Source organism: Taudactylus pleione, unplaced genomic scaffold (genome assembly GCF_031769625.1).
Source record: "Taudactylus pleione unplaced genomic scaffold, aTauple2 ptg000253l, whole genome shotgun sequence".
In the NCBI taxonomy this organism is placed as follows: domain Eukaryota; kingdom Metazoa; phylum Chordata; class Amphibia; order Anura; family Myobatrachidae; genus Taudactylus; species Taudactylus pleione.
In genome coordinates this window covers 5,574,444-5,597,500 of record NW_028284655.1, presented here as the reverse complement: position 1 = coordinate 5,597,500, position 23,057 = coordinate 5,574,444, and the positions used below count along the sequence as shown (strand labels likewise).

Here is a 23,057-nt window from a genome sequence, read left to right as displayed (position 1 = left end):
AATGACAAATTAAAATAACTTGAGCCACTGAAAAAGGTCCTACAGAGGTTAAAGTATGCAGCCCAAACTTTTGGAACTCCACCAATAGTGTTCCAGAGCTTCTCCAACCCTTGTCTCAAGATGTTCGGAGCTGTGCGAGTCCAAAAACATACACTCAATATGAAATTTGCTCACCAATTCTTGAATGTAATCAAGCCTTGGGCAATATTGCACTGTTACCTACCAGTGATTGCAGATTGCACTGGTGGCTTTCAAAACTTCTGGATACTAAGAAAGGGTTACAGAAAAAACAACAGCGTATATAGTGTTCCCTCTAGCTCCGGCGGCAGGCAGGGCGCTGGAGCTAGAGAGGGCAATCTTGTGTGCGCGCCGCAGGCGCGCATGTGCCCGAAAAGGGGGCGTGGTCATGAAAAGGGGGCGTGTCTATAAGATGCATCCCCTTTTCATCATACTTGGGGGCGTGCCCGGCGCTTACGGACATAACAGGCAGCCCCCAAGCGCTGCAGAAAGGGAGAATAGATGTCGGGCGCATGCGCCCGGCGTCTATTCTCCGGCGGTGACCGAGTCACCGCATGTTTGTCCACCCGCGGGACACTGCGCCCCGTGGGTGAGAATGGCTCCCGCAGGCTGTTAGGGCAGGGCGCATTTTGCCCTCCTCCTGGAGGGCAGGGTGCTTTTTGCCCTCCAGAAGGAGGGCAGGGCGCCGCGCCCCGCTAAAACAGCCTTGCGGGAACGCTACGTATACTGTCACATATTGTGAATCAGACAAAATAAATCCTTCCGGATGTTACAGCACACCTAGATAACCACACGACTCCCAATGTCCAACTATAGGGGGCTTCATCTATAACAGCCATCGTGCCCGAAAGAAGTTCTTACGGTACCTGGATGCCGCCAGGACTTACGTACAGGATAAAAGGAGTCAATGCAGAAAATAGATGAGCTGAGGTGGTCCTATTAATTTAAGAATAGACAATCAATATACAAAAAAATTACTATTTATTCAAACGGTGAAGAGACTTCAACCTTAAGGCATATGTTAATTGCAATTAACATTAAGTATTAAAATAAGGGCAAACAATAAAATAATATGAGATACAAAATAAAAAATGCAGGGGTGAATGGGAAAATGGAAATATAGTAACCTCAAAATAGCTGCATTGCATATAGCAGATCTCTGCCAGTTTCCCCAGGCAGGACCTTAGGAACACCTACCAGAAGGTTTGAAAGCCACCAGTGCAATATGCAACCGCGGGCTGATCACGGTGCAATATTATATTAAAGAATCAGTGAGAATATATCATATAGAGTGTTTTTAGACTCAAGGGGAATATTTACTTAAGTGCGGGTTTTAAGAAGTAGAATCTGGTTGCTATGGGCAACATCTCCATCTATTATCTTCTAGAATGTGCTAGATATATGTTAATTAGAATGTGATTGGTTGCTATGGGCAACATCTCCACTTCTAAAAACCTGCTCTTTAGTAAATATACCCCACAGTGTACACTATATTGGTTTTCCCCTATTTTTGGTAAAACAACCCACACATCTAAAGTTGCCTACACACTTGGCGATGATGTGCTCACGATCCGACATAGTGTCCGATTTCCCCTTGAACTCTCCCCAGCAGCTCCCCGGCACTCGTGGGCACGATTTGGTGTTAAAAACTGTCCAATGTGACAAACGATCTATCATGTCTCCTAACTATTCCAGTGCATCATGACCAAGATTGTCAGATGTGCCCTACAGCACAGCAGATCTGAAGATGCAATGTACGACCTGTGGGGACGCGCATCGGCATCGTGATCATGACTCATGATTTGGGAATATTTTACACGATTTTTTGTCACGATGCATCAGAATCTGGCTAATCGTGTAAAATATCGCTAAGTGTGTAGGCACCTTTAAGACAAAGGTTGGAAAAGACCTGGAAACACCCCTATTTGATTGGTTACATGATGTCGAAGCTGGATAATTGGCTGAGACAAGATCAGTTTAAAATTGGATCGCAGCGACTCCATCTTGCGACTGGCCGCAAGACACCATCTTGGAAATGAGATCGCAAGACGCCATTTTGCGAATGGCCACCTAAGCGCCATTTTAGATAAACTCACACTTTAGTACATGTGGCGATATTACTATTAGCATCATGCGATTGCATCTTTCACCATTTCTCATACACACATTAATACGCACAATTGCGCTGTTAACTAGTCGCATATTAGCGAATGCATAAGACCCTGTATGAAAACGCTGAATATCAGCTCCATGCACACGCATCTGCCCCAAGTTAACTAGCGTCTTTACATCAAACCCCACATACTCACACATTACATATTCACATACAAGGTTCCATAAGCTATAAAGGTATAAGATTCGAGTATGCACATTTATTATCATTGTTAGGAAATAAAGGTTATTTCGTAACTAAGGTTTTATACGTGATAAATAAGCCATGTTTGGTATTGTACTGATGCGTACTCGCTCAACAGTATTCCGGTAATATCGATGGAGAGATCGCAACATGCATTCTCAACTTATGGACCGCAGAGACTTCAAGCAACAAAATGTACATTATATGAACAACTGTTAGGATTTACATGAGGCGGGAAACCAGAGACCACCAGTTGTTAGAGGCTGGACTGTGTCTATTTGAACCAACCTGTTAAATGCCTTGTAACATATGCCCTCTCCTTTAGGACCAATGGTATTAGCAACAAACTTCTCTATTGTGTTGTTTATTTCTGGGAGGTATAAATACGTGTGCTCTGACCCTGGGTTCCTAGTCTTCGTGCTGAATGCTGACTGACGAGGGGTTTCTTGCTGATGCCTAACATCTGGACCAGAGAGCGCTGCGTATGTATAATTGTACTTGGGTCTGTATAATCTCTTTGCGCTAAGATTATATGAGGTTCATAGCATGTAACTGCTGTACTTTTACTTGAATAATACTTTGTGCTTTGGAACCACAGGTTCTAGGTTTGGAGTCTTTATTTACTGTATGACTGCGTACGCAAATTAGCGTCATCCTTAGAGGTTTATAGGCAGGATATTAGAAGGTATAGGCAGGGTTATATCGAGGTTCATAGGCAGTATCGTTAATGAGTAGATTATGCAAACACCACACATGGTTGGAATTGAATGCCTGACCCCAGTGATAGGAGGCAACAATGCTAACCACTTTATGTAGGTAAATATATATGTAGACACACACACATAAAATGAGTCAAGAGTTCAGGCCAACAGCTGTGTGTAAAGGGTGACAGAAGGAGCAATTCATTTGTTGCTCTATTCGAGCGGGAATCCCGCGTAGTGGACATATTTCTGCTCACACCCTCCTGAAGTGGTGAGCAGATATGTGCAAAAAAGTCCTAAATTTGGCCTCCCTGACTGCTGTTTGGGCGTGCTAACCAAGACTTTAGACGGGTTCAGTCATTTTATGAGGATAAAAGTGGTCTAGTTGGGAGCGACATGATCGCTAAAAGGCATGGACGCTCAAAAACAATTGAATTAGACTTTACACGGGAGATGAGGCCCAATAAAACAATTGCTTTGCCTCCTCAGAATCCATATGGAGGACACTCTTGACCATGGGGTGTAGCGAAGGTTGAGGAGCTAGCACTTAATAAATTAACTTTTTGGGGTTATATAATCTCCTACCCTCCAACCTTTGTTCTGCCCAATGGATTACATCTCAGTCTGCCCTGAGCAGGGGGTCTGCTGTGGTGTACCCCAAAGGGGGAGAGGGGGGGAGGGAGCGTGTTGAAAGCTCCATAACAAGAAGACACCCAATTCACGATAGTAAAGTTATCAAACTTGGCCAGACCAAACTATCACAAGCATGGCAACGTGACCGGGGTTAAAAAGGGCAACTCCTCCCACCAGTGCTCTTCTCTTCTGCGGGACAGAACTGACTATTGGTCATGGCTCATGTTCGGCTGGCCCCGGGTCATGCTAGTGATCCGATTCTCAAGACCCCACAGACATTATTACCCTATGTACCAGCCAAAAGCAAAAAGACATTGGACTTGGTCAGTGCCTGGCTGCCAGAGAAGTAAACAAGGTGTCTCAGTGACCAGGTCTTTGGTACAAGGTGACTATAGTACTTATAAGGTAGGGTTACTCTGTGCAGTGAATACTCTGGCATTTCTTACTAGTAATATTGTTATCCTGTGAGCTTTCATCTATAAACAAAGCACAACTGTATTTTTCCAGTTGTTTTCGAACCCATAGAGGTATTATGTGCCCTGAGCCATCACATAAGTCTGCCTTTGTGCTCACTGCCTATTGCTCAATGACATAAACCTGTACTATTACAATCATGTTGATGAAAGCACAAGTATTGTAATGTTTACGGCGATTCAAAAATTCTTCTATAACACCAGCATAACAAAGGGTTACCCTAATGGTGTCCTAAAGTAACCAAATACTGCAGCCAACTGTATACAAAATAAACTCAAAATCTTCATTAGGAGACAAGCTGACAGATGACGATCAGGAGCAATCAGACCTCGCTCCTGTGAGTGCAGTATTTTCCTCTAGAACGTCATTGTCAATAGCTGATAAGGCATACAGGCAGGAAGCTTTCACATACTGCTTGGCCAGCAGATACTGTTTAAGTCTGTCTATTTTAGAGGTGGAATATGTTTTGCAGTCTTCTCCAAGTAAAACCCAACGTAGTACAGAAGTTACAGTTGGATAGAAAAATGTGTAATAATAAGGTTTCACACCTAGAAGTAACACCTCAACCACTTCTTCCCGTGACAGGAGAGAACAGAGTGTGTATAACATGTGCGTCCTAGAGAAGCTTGAGAGTGGTAAAGTATTTACTCTGCAAACTGATAATGCCAGCAGTATAAAAGCAACATGGGAGAGGGTAACAGATACATAACCAGATATTATAGCAGCAATAGGATTTACTCCCATGTGCTACATCTGCTCCTTAACTACACTAAGATAAACATTCGTAGATGAGCAAAACAATGGTAAAACATAAAAATAGTCATATTGTATATGCCGTCAGCAAGAAAAAGTAGGAAGTCAGAAAATGCTATTGACAAACTCTGTAGAAAACCTAGATGGGGTACTGTCATCTCATTTCAAACTTTACTATTAAAAAAAGAGACACAGACAGGGGGAGGAAGACAGATAGAGGAGGGGGAGATATTGGGGGCAAGTGAAATATCTTACAGTGTACGGCCACAATATTTGATGGGTTTCAGCTTGTCAGGTAAAATGCCCGAGTTTTATCTCTCAGTGGGTGGGATATATGATGCATCACATATTACATGCGTTTATTAATGCAGTATGAATGAATAATTGGGAAAATAAACACAAAGGAGATCTCTTCTGATAAGAGCCGACAGATTTTATTTTTAATAAGGTTCGAAACAAGGGTCCGGGGAGACTTTAATTTAAAAATTTAAATTCCATGGGGGTTTAAACTTATTTTAACTTTTTTAGTCTACTGGATATGGGTTCTTTATACTAGAATCACTTAGTCGTTATCCCTTGTTAGTGTACAAACCAGGCAGCCTTTATAGCTCTCCAGCTGGTAAAGGATTTGGGGTAGTAGAGGTGTATGCTGACCGTTTATTAGTTCAAGCAGCAACCTTGGTGATTTACCATTTATTTCAATAGATCCATTCATTTCAGTGGGCATTCTAAATGTACAGCACAAACGGGAAATGGCATTGAAATAAAGGGGACATTGAAATGAATGGGTTGAAGATCACTTTAAACTATATGAATTTGAAAGAAAATAATTACTTAAAATTTTAGAGTTGTGACAGTTAATTCCTATTTGAGGAAGGAGGGGGGGGGGATAAGAGGGAGAAGTAGTAATGAGTCGCAAGGAGGGACCAGGGAACCAGTGATAGAGAGACAAAAAAAGGAACAACTCTTCAGACGTTCTCAAGAATCTAGAAGAGTTTGTGGGTCGTTGGATTGCTGGCGGAGACTAAACCACTGTGTGTATCTAAGGGACTCCGGAAATCAGGAAATAAAGTTGGTATATAGCTCTTCCATGTTTCAAAACATTTGGACACACAGGTCTCTTTCTCCATCATGGCCTTTACCCAGTCCATATTAAAGATATGGAAAACTTTCTCCTTAAACACTTTCAAAGAAGGAGGTGTTATGTTTATCCATTCTTTACGGGTGGCAGCTCTGATTATTAGTAACAATTGTATACTACCTTTTGTCACTCTCTGTCCTCTAGGTAAAATACCAAATACCCATTCATCAGTAATTGGGAGGTAATTCATCAAATGAGCCAATGCAAACTTTCTGACCTGCAACCAGAATATTCTGAGAAGGGGGCGCTTCAAGACATAGGAAAATATACTATGTGAGTGTGAGGTCAACATGCCCGCTACAAATGGTCTATGGACGGAAAAATATATTGAGAAACATTTCCTGATACTGAGCCACAGGGAGTATTTTATGAAAAGTGTTGAGTGTACTAAGTAAAGTATCACATGTTAGAGATGGAATAAACTGTGTCCAACGACTCATCCCAGAGCACACTCGTGCTTGGTCTGACTGTCATCAAAACGGAATAATGCAGAGAATTAGCATGCTGGGGACAGGAGAAAGGAGCAATCCATCTAATTGATTATTTTAATCTCCGGAAACCATCTTATGTGTAGTTGTACAGTGTTCAGCCTGCAAAAGAATATAAGCGGAATGTTGGTAATCTCTCTACTGCTTGTGCATAAAATAAAGGGTGTTTGGCATGTCTGTCCAATAAGTTCCTAATCCTGTTCAACTCCTCCTGATGTAATCTGGTAAAGAGGAACGACGCCGCGCCATATTGAAACTTCGAGTTGCCCAGGAAGGGCAGAAATGCAGATTAATGTGAATTTAAGTCATGTTTGTGTCGTAAAATGTGGCATAAATTGCACATAGACCGTAGAAGTGAATTTTTGCATAACTGTACGGATACCTCACCATCATGTTGATGTAGAAAGCCGAGGAGATTGCACTCAGGAAATGCCTCTCAACAGAAGTACTGGCATAAGTGTCATGCCCGTCTATTCAATCTCGTAACTACCGCAGAATGGCCGCATGATTATAGTGTAGAATGTGTGGAAAGTTGACGCCTCCACTATTTTTAGTTTGTTGTAGTTTTATTAAACCAATGCAAAGACGCTTTGCCCTCCCAACGTAACTTCCGAAAAGAAAAGTTTAGTAACTGTAGATCTCTCTAGGATAACAGGAGCAGGAGCAATTACAAAAGATATAAAAACCTAGGAAAAATATGAGATATGGTAAGAACTTACCCTTGTTATCTCTATTTCTACGAAGTCCATAGGGTTCCACAGGATACCTTGGGGTATAGGTGATGACGTCAGTCTTCAGGCACCACAGAGTTAAAGTTTTCAGCCTCCCAGGAAGCATCTGGGTCCCTCTCCTATACCCCGCCCCCGGGCCAAGGCATCTCAGTTACGTCACAAGCCATAGGCCGAAGGAGAAGAATGAGAGAGAAGAAAAAAAATCTGGACATTCAGAAGAATCACATGCTCACCATAGGGAGACGGAAAAACCGGTGACCAGAATAAAGCCCATCTGCAGTACAGGTGTGACAGGGCGGGAGTCCTGTGGAACCCTATGGACTTCGTAGAAATAGAGATAACAGAGGTAAGTTCTTACCATATCTCATATTTTCTACTTCAGGGTCCATAGGGTATCCACAGGATACCTTGGGGATGTCCCAAAGCAGTATCCTTTAAGGGTGTGGACGCTCCAGTGCTGAGAGGAGAATCCGTCGCCCGAAGGAAGCATCCTGAGAGGCAAAGGTGTCAAAAGCGTAATACCTCACAAAGGTATGGACAGAAGACTACGTAGCAGCCTTGCAGATCTGAACTGCAGAGGCACCACGTCTAGCTGCCCACGAAGGACCCACAGACCTAGTGGAATGAGCCCTCACCAAGGAGGGAACTGGAAGACCTTCATGAAGATAAGCTTCTGAAATTGCCATACGAATCCAGCCTGCCAAAGTCTACTTTGAAGCAGGCCAACCCTTTTTACGGAAGCCATAGAGGACAAACAAGGCGTCCGACTTCCTAAAAGAAGTGCGGTCAACATAAATTCTCAATGCCCGCACAACATCCCAAGTGGCGTCACCCACAAAGTCCAGGTGAATTGAAAACCGGCACAACAATTTCTTGATTGATGTGAAAACTGGATACCACTTCGGGAAGGAATCCCGGACGAGTGCGAAGCACCGCCCTATTCCTATGAAAAATCAGAAAAGGGGGTCTACAAGAGAGAACCCCTAAATCCGAAACCCTTCTGGCCGAGGCAATGGCCATAAGGAATATGGTTTTAGCTGTAAGCCATTTAAAGTCCACTGAGTCCAGTGGTTCAAACGGCGGTCCCTGGAGAACTCTCAGGACCACAGCCCAATTCCAAGGTGCCACCGGTGGAACAAAAGGTGGCTGAATGCGAAGAACACCTCGCATAAAGGTGTGCACATCAGAGAGCGCAGCAATCCTACGATGAAACCAGACTGACAGGGCAGACACCTGCACTCTCAGAGAAGCCAGGCGAAGCCCATGATCCAGTCCAGCCTGTAGGAAAGCCAACACCCTAGACAGGCGGAACTCCCTAAGGGAATACCCTCTAGATCTACACCACCGGAAGAAAGTATGTCACATACGATGGTAGATTCTTGCCGAGGAAGGTTTACGAGCTCTTAGTATGGTTTGCACCACGGAGCCAGAAAAACCCTCTGGACCTTAGCATGACCGTTTCAACAGCCACACCGAGTCAGGTCCGGGTGAAGACAAGGACCCTGTGACAGCAGATTCGGTCGTAATGGTAACCTCAGAGGAACGTCTACTGACAGACTCTGGAGGTCGGAGAACCAGTGCCGTCTGGACCACTCGGGAGCTATCAACAGTAGCGTACCTCCTTCTTGATTTGAATTTCCGTATTACCCGCGGAAGAAGGGAAAACGGAGGGAAAAGGTAGGCAAACTGGAACGTCTACTGGACAGACAGGGCATACACCAGAGACACCTTTTCGTCTCTTGTTCGAGACCCGTACACCGGCAACTAGTTGTTGTGCCGGGACGCCATGAGGTCTATCTCTGGAAGACCCCACTTGTCCAACAGACTCTGAAAGACGTCCTGGTGTAAAGACCACTCTCCCGGATGCACGTCCTGCCTGCTGAGAAAATCCGCTTCCCAGTTGAGGACTCCCGGGATGAACACTGCTGATAATGCTGGGAGATTGTGCTCCGCCCAGACCAGAATACGGGACACTTCTGCGAGTGCTGCCCGAGTTTGGGTTCCTCCTTGCTGGTTTAAATAGGCCACCATGGTGGCGTTGTCCGACGGGACCTGCACAGGGTGACCCTGGAGAACCGGTTGTGCCAGCTGGAGAGCTCTTGACACCGCATGGAGCTCCAAAATGTTTATTGGAAGCTCCGCTTCCGCCCGAGTCCACCTGCCCTGAAACAAGTGTGGACCCGTGACAGCTCCCCAGCCCCGGAGACTGGCGTCCGTTGTTAACAGGACCCAGTTCGCCACCCAGAACTGGCGACCCTTGTTGAGGTGGGTCGTCTGCAAACACCAGGTTAGAGACAGGCGAACGTCCGGAGTGAGCCCCATCGTCTGGGACTTGAGACACTGAGGCAATCCATTCCATCTGGACCGGATCAATAGCAGCAGAGGTCTGGAGTGAAATTGGGCGTACTCCACCATGTCGAATACCGACACCATTGAGCCCAATAACCTCATTGCCGAGTGTATCGACACTCGACGACACTGCAGACAACTGCACACCCTCAACTTACAAAGCAAGGATCTTTTCCTCCGTCACAAAGATCCACTGCTGCCTGGAGTCCAATAAGGCCCCGAGGTGCAGGATCCTCTGAGACGGGGTGAGAGTGGTCCTCTGCCAGTTTGTCAACCAGCCGTGACGTTGCAGTACCGCAATCGTCAGATCCAGATGGTGTAAAAGAAGCTCTGGAGACCCCGCTATCAACAGGAGGTCGTCCAGATAAGGCAACAGTCGGACTCACTGCGTTCGCAGGAGAGCCGCCATGACCGCCATGACCTTGGTGAATACCCGTGGAGCAGTCACCAGGCCAAAAGGCAGTGCCCGGAACTGGAAATGATTCTTGCCAAGGAGTCTGGGCCACTTTCATTGCAGATTGCCAATCTGAGGAACTGCTGATGGCGCAAAAGAATAGGGACATGCAGGTAAGCGTCCTGGATGTCCAATGACACCATTTAGTCCCTAGGTTCCAGTGCCAGAATAATGGACCGCAGGGTCTCCATCCGAAACAGAGGCACCCTCAAGGACTTGTTGAGGGCCTTTAGGTTTAGTATTGAACGGTAAGACCCATTGGGTTTCTGCACCAAAAATAGAATGGAATAGAAACCAAGGCCCCTCTGGGAAATTGGAACATGCACTGAAACTCCCGCCTGGAGCATAGTGTGCAAAACCTTCCGCAGTTCCGAGGCTTTGCTCCGGTCTAGCGGAAGGCCTGTGGTAAAGAACCGGATGGAGGCCTGTGCCGAAAGGAGAGGGCATACCCGTGAGAGACCACCTCCTGAACCCAAGTGTCTGTCATAGTCCTCGACCAGCACTGGGCGAACTGAAGCAGGCGCCCCCCACTTTGGGGTCCCCCAAAGGGAGGCCTGGACCGTCAGGCCGCAGGTTTGTTATCTGACCTAGGAGCCGGACGTCTGGTACTCCAGACCTGTTTCTTGGGCTTGGACAATTTCTTGGTCCCAGCCTGCCGTTGAAAGGACTGTACTTTAGGCCTACCTTGGGCCCTGTGAGGTCGAAAGGACGACCCACCAGCACTATAAGGAATCGTAGCAGACGGAAGACATGCAGATTTTGCTGCTGCCAAGGTAGCTACTATTTTGTCCAGATCTGGAACAAATAGTACCTGTCCAGACTTTCTAATACCTTTTTGGAATCCGCGTCCGCTTTCCAAGAACGCAACCATAAGGTGCGACGAGCAGCCACGGCTGCAGAGGAGATCCTAGAGGTGAGAATACAAATATCTAAGGCCGCTTCATTAATGTAAGTGGCCGAGTCTCGGAGACTGCCCACCAACTCGATCTGTTCAGCCGAACAGTCAGACTCCAAAGACGCCTCCAAATTATCCGCCCAGCGCTCCATAGCTCTGGGTTCCCAACACACGGCCAGAGCCGGTCTGGATGCTTCCCTGCAAGGGAATAAACGTATTTGAGGCAGATCTTGCGGTCAGTGACATCCTTCAAGGATGACATTGAAGGCATAGGCAACGTGGCACTTTTGACTAGGCGTGTGACATGTGAACCCACTTGCGTAGGGGATTCTCACTTACAAAAATAATTGACCGCAAACGGATAAGCCACGGCTAAGCGCCTCTGGGGCTGAAACCGTTTACCTGGATTTTTCCACGCCTCCTCTAAATGATCCACTAATTGATCAGAAAGAGGGAACACCGTAGCCTCACCCTTAATATCCTTAAAAAGGCATATATGAATGTGGCCACCGAAGGATCAATATCCTCAATAACTAAAGCCGAGCGGACCGCTCGAATAAGACCAGGGATATACACCTTGGACTTAGCGTCCGGCTCTTTGGTACGGACAGGTTCTTGGTCAGCTAGATCCAGAATCTCCCCATCATCTGACATCTCATCGTCATCCCCATCAGGAGCAGATAAAGACGCCACCAGCCGTTTATGAGGCCACAACACAGACTCCCCCTGTAAAACATCGGACAAATGCTGAACCGATGTAGTTAAGAGTATTAACCCACGCAGGCTCCGGAGAAACCTGGGAAGGGACAGGGAGACTGTGGGGTACCATCAATTGTCTCGGGAACTCCCGCATGGGTGACGACACCACTGACTGCTGGCACAAACCCGTCTGGGTAAACGCAGGTGGCGGAGCTAGCTGGCCCACAAGGGTTGTAAGCGCCTTAGCGAAACAAGCCCAGGGAGGTTCCTGTACCGGGACCGTGACCATAATCGGCCGTGACAGTGCCAGGCACTGGGGACATAACCCCTCCGTGTTACCCTCCCCCTCTGCTATTGGTACCTTACGTTTAGTACACATGAGCTGGAGAGGAAAGTCAGTCTCAGACATGATGGTAAGTATGTGACACTCACACCTATACGTATTGGTATAGTGTGAATAACACCCTGCACACCGCGCACCGCAAGGGCTTTGAGCAGAGCAAGATCAGGGACAGTAATAAGGCTGACAGTAGAAAGTGAAAGTACAGACAGCAGGCTAGCAGATTAGTCACATACAATGCAGAAGAAACAAATCCCTGCACTATTAGCGCTGGTTCTCAACTACTCAGACCCTCAGGCTGGTAGGACTCAGCGCTGCATACACTGACCTGTGACAAACGGAGGAGAGGTATACTGGGGGACCAAGACCGCAATGCCACGGCTCACAGGCTTCCAGCAGCGTTCACCATGCTTCAAAGATGGCCACCGAGGAGCAGATGAAGGAGGCCGGCCTGGGGGAGGAGCGCTGACACACTATGGCCAATCAGACAGAGCAGAGAGGCTGTGTGCAGCAGGGGAGGCGCCGACTGTGAGACAGGGAAAGCACGCTCCCCTGGCATGCATTTAATCCCTGGGACGCCGCAGCGCATGCCGCTCAGCAGCGGCCCGCTGTCCCAGGGGGCAGTGGAAGCGCAGATTGGTCGCCTGGCTCCACGCTGCAGCCAGTCCCCAGGGAGCCCCCTGCCTGGGGACTCAGGACCATGTGACCAGCGGGGACCCACCGCGGGACCCCGCTGCTTACCTGCTATCCCCTGGGATCCGGCCATGGCCCAAGACATCTGGGGGCACCGCTAGCCATGACCTCAGATGTCTACCAGCATCCCCGAATCAGTACCGGCGTTCTGGTATCGGCGGGGTGTAGGGGAGACGGCATGGACGTCAGTACTGACTGTCCATGCTGTACTCCCAGATGTGCAGCCAGCGCTGCCTTTAAAAGAAACTTCAGGGGTTCTTCATAGCCCACCTCTGCGCAGTGCCTCAGACTCCGGCCAGGCACCGACGAAACTGGGATGCATTGGCCCGGGGGCGGGGTATAGGAGAGGGACCCAGATGCATCCTGGGAGGCTGAAAACTTTAACTCTGTGGTGCCTGAAGACTGACGTCATCACCTATACCCCAAGGTATCCTGTGGATACCCTATGGACCCTGAAGTAGAAAGTCACCATTTTCATCAGGCTTACCCTTCCCAAGTAAAACAAGAGGAAATGGCTCCAGCTCTTCCGATATATTTGAAATAGCTTTGGTTATATTAAAACTATATAGTTCCGAGGGCTTTTTGAGAAGTTGCATAGCCAGATTATCAATATAGGACGCAGCACAGGTCAATGGGAGATGATGACTATTGTGGTTTATGAATTCATGGATGTAAAAAAGAGACAGGTGGATTTGAACATATTGACCATATACCCTGAAATAGTTCAAAAGTCCCTAAACTTATACAAAATCAACTCCAGTGAGTCCTTGGAGTTTTCGATATACAATAAAAGGTCATCAGCAAAGGCTGACAATTTAATTTCCGCTTCCCCAATCAAGATTCCCTTAAAATCAGGCTGCAAATAAAAAAATAGCGAATTAATCTCATAAACAAGGGATTGAATTCCCATCTCGCTAAAACAGAAAGGAGATGCAGCCATGCCACAGTATCGAATGCTCTGTGGGTGTCTAATCCAAGTAACATTCCCCCAGAGTCCCTGTGCTGAGCCGCTGCAATCACTGCTGCTATAGCCATTTGTATTGCCCTTACTAAGTGCCATCCTCCACAAAACCCAATTGATCGGGGTAGTGGGGGTGTCAATAAGTCTGGTAATATAGACTGCAGCCTATTGGCTATTATCTAAGCCAATGTAATAGTTTGAAATCTTCATCTGCTGCAGAGATTTATACGAGTCTCCCCGTATTTTTAGAGTGGCAAAACCAGCTTGGTTTGACCTTTAAAATGATTGCCCAATATTTTGCAATCTGTGTTCTGGAGCGAAATCAGATGCTACGAGTCAACTAAGTGAGGGTCTTTACCCGGCTTACTGATAAGTGTTTTAAAGGCGTCTGCAAAAGAAGAATAGGATGGATTTTCCTTCAACGTTTTACTAAACATTTCAGGTCAGGCTGCAATAATTTAGAATAAATCCCAGTGAGCCCATCAGGGCCGGGGGACTTGTCTGGCAACAACCGCAATGTGACCGCATGCAATTTGGTGTCCGTGATATCTTGAGATAACAGATCACGGCGATCCAGTGTCAAGGTAGGAAAAATGGCTGCAGATAACATCCGCTCCTGAAGCTGCCCATCAGCTTCAAAAGTATTAGGTGTTTTTTTTTATTCTTGTAATAAATTTGAAGCTCCATCTGACACGAAAAAAAATCATTACAGTTTAAAGTTAAAACTAGTAAATGTATAATTACCATCTAGAAAAAATGCACTTTAAAATCTAATGTGGAAAATTATAACGTTCTGAGCAAAGTTTATAATATATATTACACGTTTCGAAAAGTGGCCATGTCAGTTTAGATGCTAAGAAAACGAATATTTCATATATGTACATTTTTCCCAAATGTGGTTGTACTCATCCAGGAATAAATGATGAAATGAATGGGAAAGAGAACACAGAGATTTATATGGCAGGAAGAAAGAGGCAACTAGATAGGGAATATACAAATGCAAATACACCTCTTAAGCATTACGTTAGTTTATTACAGGTATTTATAGGAACTGGAGTTCCTTTTTATCAACTAGAACTCATGCAAAAGCAGCAATCAATAAACAAATGTACATTCATGAAGCAGACATAGGGCCATACACCAACAGAAGTACACAGAATGGAAATGTGTCTATTACCAGAATGAGTGACACCACACACGCAATGCACACTCCTCATGGTAGGGTTATGTCTTATTTGCTGGCAACAAATTTACTTTACTAGTACTAAATCTGGTCTGCACTCTGCAAAAGCCAACATACTGTCTTTCAATATGTGGCCCTCCAAAGCTTTTTACCTGCACATGATAGCACAAGTCATAATAAACATACAGCAGTCTACAGCTACAAGTAGTGAGGTAACATGTCATAACAGGCCCACAACACCACAGCAAGAGGCACCGACCACATCAGGGGGGAATCATGGGGTAACATCACAGCAGGAGTCACTAACCACAGTAGGTGGGAACCCTGGGGTAACGACACAGCAAGAGTCACTAACTACAGCAGGGGTGAATTCTGGTGTAATAACACAGCAAGAAGCACTGACCACAGCAGAGATGAATGCTAGGGTTACAAAACAGCAAGAGGCATAAGCGTCCACTGAAGCTGGCACAGGCAGTGCAGCTACAGGACCTCCTCCTCAGTCGGGTCACGGACTATGGAGGGCAGGTGAGTAGTCTATGTCCCAGAGGGAGGGGGGGCGGGTAAGTACATCACCCGGTGGAGGACCAATTGTGGAACCCCCTGTACCAGGCGCAGGCCTATGGCAAAGGGCACTGAACTGGGGGTAGGGGGGAGGATCCTGGGGTAACAACAGAGCAAGAGGCACTGACCACAGCAGAGAGAGAATCCTGGGGTAGGAGGCATTGACAACAGTAAGAGGGAATCCTGGGGTAACTCCACAGTAGGAGGCATTGACAACAGTAGGGGGTAACACCACAGTAGAGAGTGAAGGGGGGCAATTCTGGAGAAATACCACAGTATAAGGGACTGACCACTGCAGACATGGGATCCTAGGGTAACACCACAGCAAGAAACAGTGACTACAGCAGAGAAGGAATTACCGTCATAACATCACAGCAGGAGACACTGACCACCAGAGAGAGAAAAGAGAATACTGTGGTAACTCCTCTTCTTTCCTTTGCTCCATTGTTTTTTATTTTTATAAAAGTCTCCCAAATCATGCTGGTCATACATCACATCTTCAGAACTTGCCTGCTGCAGGTAAGATCTGCCAATCTCGGACACGATGCACTGGAAATAGTTAAGGATGCACAATAGATCGTTGGTCAGATTGGACACTTTTAAGCACCATATCATTTTCTGGAGTCCCGGGGAGAGTTCAAGGGAAATCGGACACGATATCGCATCTTGAGCACATCGCCTAGTGTGTAGGCACCTTGAGGCCTGGGCTTGTTTCTCCTTCATCTGCACACACTTCTCTACCACTATTCCTAGAGAGTACAACATGTGCATACTCCCATGCATCTGAACTAGAATGGACACACAGCCCTGAAATTAAAACATGTCTTTACGACAGATACTAATAACTTCATAAATTAACCAAACGTCTCTGCAGCACCGAAGTCACAATGTTTCTATCACACTGAAATCTTCTAATGAGCTACATGTTCTCCCAGTAGGAAATATATTGTACGTATGCAGCCCACTTACTTTGTAACAGCCATATGAAGCATAGTCTACACCATGCCAGTTAGTAGCCACACTAGCAAAGCAGGATACTGCATACAGTGTTACTCTGTGCTATGGCAGCATAATTGAGATGGTCCCATTTCTCAAAGGGCTCGATTCAATTGAACGCAAATTAAATAGTCCTGGGAGGGAGGTCCCTGGAGCAATTCAATTCAGCGCGCTGTTAGGTTGGAGAATGCCCGTTCTCCCGCCCCTCACGCCTTAAACAGGTTGTTTAGTCACGAGAACGGGCATTCTCCGGCTAAACTGCCCTGCACGATGCTGTTTCAGTGGCGCCAGGGCAGAAAACAGCATCTCGTCTGTACTTTTGTCGGATTTCTGCTCGCACCCCTGGAGGAGAAATCCTTAACAATGCACTGAATTGAACTCCGGGAGCTCCCTCCCGGCGCTATTTAATTTGCGTTCCATTGAATCAAGCCCAATGTATTCAAAATATATTGGATAATGTAGTTTTGAGGCAAATCGTTCACACTGCATAGTGTGTACGCACAATTCCACCTGATGTGTTGCATGTCAGATGGGACGATGTAATGGACGGCACCATGCTGCTAAATACACCATGGACGGCACGTTGCATCATTGTATACAGCATCGTGCAGTGTGTAGGGACGGTTACTGCCGGCAGGTATAAATATTTATTAAATACAGCAAACCCCCAATGCACCATTGAACATACACATATACAGTGCATCTGGAAAGTATTCACAGCGCTTCACTTTTTCCACATTTTGTTATGTTACAGCCTTATTCCAAAATGGAATAAATTCATAATGACAAAAAATTTTTTGAGATTTTTGCAAATTTAATTAAAAAAAAAAAAAACCTAAGAAATCACATGTACATAAGTATTCACAGCCTTTGCCATGAAGCTCAAAATTGAGCTCAGGTGCATCCTGTTTCCACTGATCATCCTTGAGAGGTTCCTACAGCTTAATTGAAGTCCACCTGTGTTAAATTCAGTTGATTGGACATAATTTTGAAAGGCATACACATGTCTATAAAAGGTCCCACACTTGACAGTGCATGTCAGAGCACAAAGTCCAAGGAATTGTCTGTAGACCTCCGAGACAGGATTGTCTCGAGGCACAAATCTGGGGAAGGGTACAGAAAAATATCTGCGGCTTTGAAGGTCCCAATGAGTGTAGTGGCCTCCATCATCCGTAAATGGTAGAAGTTCGGAACCACCAGGACTCTTCCTAGAGTTGGCCAGCCATCTAAACTGAACGATCGGGGGAGAAGGGCCCTAGTCATGGAGGTTTCCAAGAACCCGATGGTCATTCTGTCAGAGCTACAGCATTCCTCTGTGGAGAGAGGAGAACCTTCCAGAAGGATAAACATCTCTGCAGCAATCCACCAATTAGGCCTGTATGGTAGAGTGGCCAGAAGGAAGCCACTCCTTACTAAAAAGCACATCGCAGCCCGTCTGCAGTTTGCCAAAATGCACCTGAAGGACTCTCAGACAATGAGAAACAAAATTCTCTGGTCTGATGAGACAAAGATTGAACTCTTTGGCGTGAATGGCAGGCATTATGTTTGGAGGAAACCAGGCACCGCTCATCACCAGGCCAATACAAAAGGGCAGACTAGATGGGCCAAGTGGTTCTTATCTGCTGTCAAATTAATACCATCCCTACAGTGAGGCATGGTAGTGGCAGCATCATGCTGTGGGGATGTTTTTCAGTGGCAGGAACTGGGAGACTAGTTAGGATAGAGGGAAATGTACAGAGACATCCTGCACTTGTGCAGAACAGATCTCCCCTGCAAAAGCCAGGAAGCAGAGAGCGGCTGGCGTGGCCTCATGTGATGCGACCTTGCCAGATGAAGCACTCCAGGCTCCGGTCGCATCAAATGGAACCACTCCAGTTAAGTGGTTAAAGCACACCAGTTTGCGCAGGGTATCTTGCATAAACTTGCACTGCACATGCTCAGGTAGTGTTCATTGTAGCACCCTGCACCTGTCAACTGCACCTGCTTCTAGCACACTCAGCTAATGCAACAAACTGCTAAAATACAGACCAGAGTGTACTAGAAACAGCAAAGCAGGGAGCGGCACTCCAGGCAGGAAAGAGGAACTGCACCAGTTGTGACAGGTGCAGGGTGCTAGAATGAACACTACGCACGCAAGTACGGGAAATGGACTTAAGTCTGAAGATTAAGTACTGGGTTGTAGTGAGTGCTCTCGTGTAGACAAAGTTTAGTGAGAGCAGGTGGATGCAGCCACAGGCTATGCAGAGTGAGACATAAGAATAAATATGTCTATTTGCAGGCATATCTTCTGCACCTAGTATCTAAAGGCTCCCATACATCAGCAATCGATTGTGGCAATTCTGCAATTTGCTATTGATTGTGTATAAAAATGTAATGGGCTTCACAGACCACAGATTGCAACCAAAAAGTGATTGGAATTGTTAAATCAGATTGTCCAACATGTTGGATTTCACCGAAGGATTGGGGCTGTAGATTGCTAGTGTATGGACATGATCAGCAGACCGTTACTAGTAAAAGGATTTGCCTTTCAAGATTGGCAGATCTGTGTTTGCTGCAATCGATCTACAAATCACTGAAAAAGATCTGTAATGTATGGGCGCAGACTGCTAGATTGGGAAATCCCAAGATCGGGCAATGTATCTTCAAATTGTTCAATTGTGGTTTTCAGATCGCTGATGTATGGGGCCTTTAGTTGGTGACTTCTAGTAACCAGGTACAACTTATAGTTGATTGCATCATAACATGCGTACATCCATGCTAATATATGCATTAAAGCATTAACTCCATAAAAAGATCATGACAATTGGGCTACAAACCTGCATTGGCAGGAGTATAAGACAGGGGTGAGCAATCCGTGAGTCTTGAGATGTTGTGGAACTACAAGTTCCTGAATGTTCTACCAGCCTTTTTGTAGTTTCACAAAAACTAGACACAGAAGTGTATAAAATAACCTTAGAAAAAGCTGAGACTAACCAGCGATGAATGCCTTTTTGAATGCAGTTTTCAAAATCAGAGCACTTTAACAACAAATAGATTTACTAACAGACAGCACAATATTAAAAAAAAAAGCTTACAAACCCATTGGGTTTTTTAAATGCAATCTTGAAATATCACTAAAGGATAGAACTGTACAGAAATTATGGTGAGCATCAACAGACAGTTGCAAAAAAAAAATTATACTATATATATATTTTTTTTTACTTAGTATTGTTTTTCTAATATACACTGGGTAATATAATGGATTGATCACTCAATTACTTGTATGTACATATATTCATATACAGATAGGATGTGATAGAGGCTGGGACAATGAAACATTGTGTTGGGGTTGCAGGGAGGCAGCTGACGCAATCATGGGGAGCAAAAACCTTAATTCTGGGCCTGGTACAGATATGCCCAGCTACATTCTTGCCTGTGGCGCGAGACGGACTCACACGATTAGAGACGCGCATTTGCGTCTCCTTAGGAATGAATGGGAGCGCACTCCCGTGATCGGAGACTCGCATTCGTGGCTCCATAGGATAGAATGGAGATGCAGTCCCGCGATCAGGGACGCGCCAGAGCATATCATGGCGCATAGCGAGATGCGCGTGCACGTTTGTGGCACGATCAGCCACAATGAATTCGGTTTCTGCCAACTTGCATGATCACCTCTCTGATACCACATACATACATACATACATACATATATATATATATAGACATCGAGCACCAGTTGAAGCCGGGCTACCTTTGGGGGACGACCCGGGTTGTTCTCAAGTCGTCATCCTTCACACCAGAACCGGGTCTTGCAGTGACCCTGGTCTTCCAACATTCAGTGAGCACTTGGAGATTATCTCATCTCCAAGCGACACTGTACCCGGCATATCAATTTGCTTTAAGCGTGACCCGGGTTGCACCTTTCACAATTGAGCAGGTTCGTCAACCGGGGTTGCAAATCCCAGGAAAAACCATGCTAGCGAGCAGGGCCGCGGACCCGGGGCTGCCAACCCGGGTCGAACCATTCAGACATATTCCAGACCCGGGTTGATGCGCGTTCACACGTAAAAAATAAAGGTGCTGCTGGAGGATGCGTGGTGGAGTATCCATAGAGCGAACACAACAGTCTCACAGATGTTCAATTGGGTTCAAGTCCAGGGAATTAGGGGGCCAGCTAAGTACTTGGAAGTCTTGGTCATGCTTGTCCAACCATTGTTGGACATTTCTAGCCGTGTGACATGTCGCATTGTCTTGCTGGAAGATCCCATCCGCCTCAGGAAAGACAATCAGCATGTATGGGTGTATGTGCTCTGCAAGGATGGATCATACCCAAATCAGTTGAGGGTGTCTTCCACATGGATGAGTGGGACCAGAGAATGCCATGAAAACATTCCCCAGACCATAACGCTGCCACCACCAGCTTGTGTTCTTCCAGCAATGGTTGCAGGGTGTTTGTTCTCCGATATTTCTCGCCTGACACGCCAATGTCCATCCATTCGATGAAGCAGAAAATGTGACACATCGGAGAAGGCAACCCTGTGCCAATCAGCGGAGGTCTAATTCCGATACAGGCATGAAAACTTAAGCCTTTTCCTCTGATGCACCTTCGTTAGCATAGGTGCAGTGACCATCCGTTTGCTTCGGAGCCCCATACGCAGCAGGGTTTGCTGAAATGTTGTTTTAGACACACGTCTGGTGGCCCCCAGGTTCATTTTGACAGTGAGCTGCTCCACTGTAGCGTGTCGGTCATCCGTCACGTAACTTCGTAGTCGACGTTCACCTCTCACATCACTGGCACGTGGTGCTCCACAGTTTCCACATGTGTTATTCGCAATGGTGCCATCTGTCCAGTCACGATACACCTTCACCACAGCAGCACACCAACAGTTCACAAACTGCCCTGTTTCAGAAATACTGTCTGAAAGCCAATAACATCCCTTTTTTCAACTCAGATAAATCGCCCCTTTTACCCATGACAGCAACGAGTGATATATGTGCAGCCTATCGCACACCTTATATACCCACCAAACCAGCACACGGCACGTGACGTACTTCATGGGCTACGTGCTGCCGAACGTCAACTGTAGGTTTTTATAATAATGTGACTAGACCGTGTATAACCTGCGGCTCTAGTTGCTGTGGAACTACGTAGCCCAGCATGTCCCACCAGCCAGACATGCTGAGAGTTATAGTAAAACAACACATGCACTGCCTCACTAATTCTGCTCTGAAGGACAATGTTCTACTGAAAAAAAAAAAGTGTCTTTCCTCATACTGTACAAACTGATTATTCATGAAAGAATGAGTACACTAAAATAAAGGGATATATTTTAGTGCATACTATTATTTTTTCAGATATAGTGCAGATGATTTTGTTCTTACTTTTTTGTGACTACAAATTGGCTCCATCAGCCAAGATTAGAATCACCTGATGTAACATTAAACTACATAATCAGAGACATAACCCAGGTGCTGCATATGCTAATTGGTAACATTCATTTTGAAGACCTTTCAGTGAAAGTTCAATGTTTCTCACATGGGATCATAAAATGTGATTAACATCTATCTATCAGACAGTAAATTACATCTGTATCATGCATATGACTCATAAATTCAGAACAAATGAGGAATGTAGAAACAGATTATTATGTTGCCTGTGTGTAATAAATTAATTTAAAACTGTGCAGTAAATTATATATATATATATATATATATATATATTATACACACACATATACATACACACACACACACATATATGTTAACTAAATATGCATTAAACGTCTAAAATGCACATATAATATGTGGTGATAGATAGATAGATAGATAGATAGATAGATAGATAGATAGATAGATAGATAGATAGATAGAGATAGTTTTCTTACCTAGGGCCACTGTGCAGGTGATGATCAGCAGGGTCCCTATGTGGAGGGTGACAAATAGGCAGGTAGCAGCCATGGGATGTAAACTTCTCTGTAGGTGATGTTGGTGTTCACAAGAGCAGCACTATTCCCCAGCACACCCAGGCTGTTCAGTGTGCCCCCCCGTTCTCTGTTCCCTGCACCCCACCTCTATAACAGCCCCCTAACTGAGCCTCATGCTCAGGCAGAGCACGTCACCCCCTTCCCTGGCGGCAGCAGATTTCCCCCAGACACAGGGAGTGGAGGTAAGAGTCTGTGTATAGTGAATGCAGCACTTCCTCCTGGCAGGATGATGATCGCTAGCAGCGGGACGGGAGGAGGGTGATATGATGATCCCTGTGTGTGTGTGTCCCGCTCCTAGCGCTGCACTCTGCTCAGCAGCTGATCACTCCCTGACCTCTCAGCGCCTAGCGCGCAGGCGCGCACCGGCTGCAGCCGACATGATAGAAGCTACCGATTGGCTGGATCTCCGATCTGCAGTAGCGCCATCTCATGGCGAACTGCAATCAATGCAATGTAGTGATACATAAACTAGTTCCAGAGCTCAGACGCCTTCTTAGTACTGGTTCTCTGTACAGATTATTTCACCATTAGAGGGTCTCGTTTTATGCGTTGCTCTGTGAACAGGCTACTATAGGACAAAGACTTGCCTTGCAACGATACATATGGCTCCTATTGGTGACTGATGTCTGATATAAAAATTGCTTTGTTTACTACGGCGCTTCCATTTT

The 23,057-nt window shown here is 45.9% G+C and overlaps 1 protein-coding gene across 4 annotated transcripts in view; it reads right to left on the bottom strand.

Annotated features, from left to right (window-relative positions):
- Positions 1–22,871, bottom strand: part of ADAM9 (ADAM metallopeptidase domain 9) — a 145,982-nt gene extending 123,111 nt beyond the window's left edge. For all 4 annotated transcript variants that reach the window (XM_088480392.1, XM_088480393.1, XM_088480395.1 and 1 more), the window contains exon 1: positions 22,291–22,871. In XM_088480392.1, coding sequence (XP_088336518.1) covers positions 22,291–22,363 — 73 coding nt within the window. In that variant the 5' untranslated portion in view covers positions 22,364–22,871. The remainder of the gene's footprint in view (positions 1–22,290) is intronic.
- Positions 22,872–23,057: the final 186 nt, after the last annotated feature.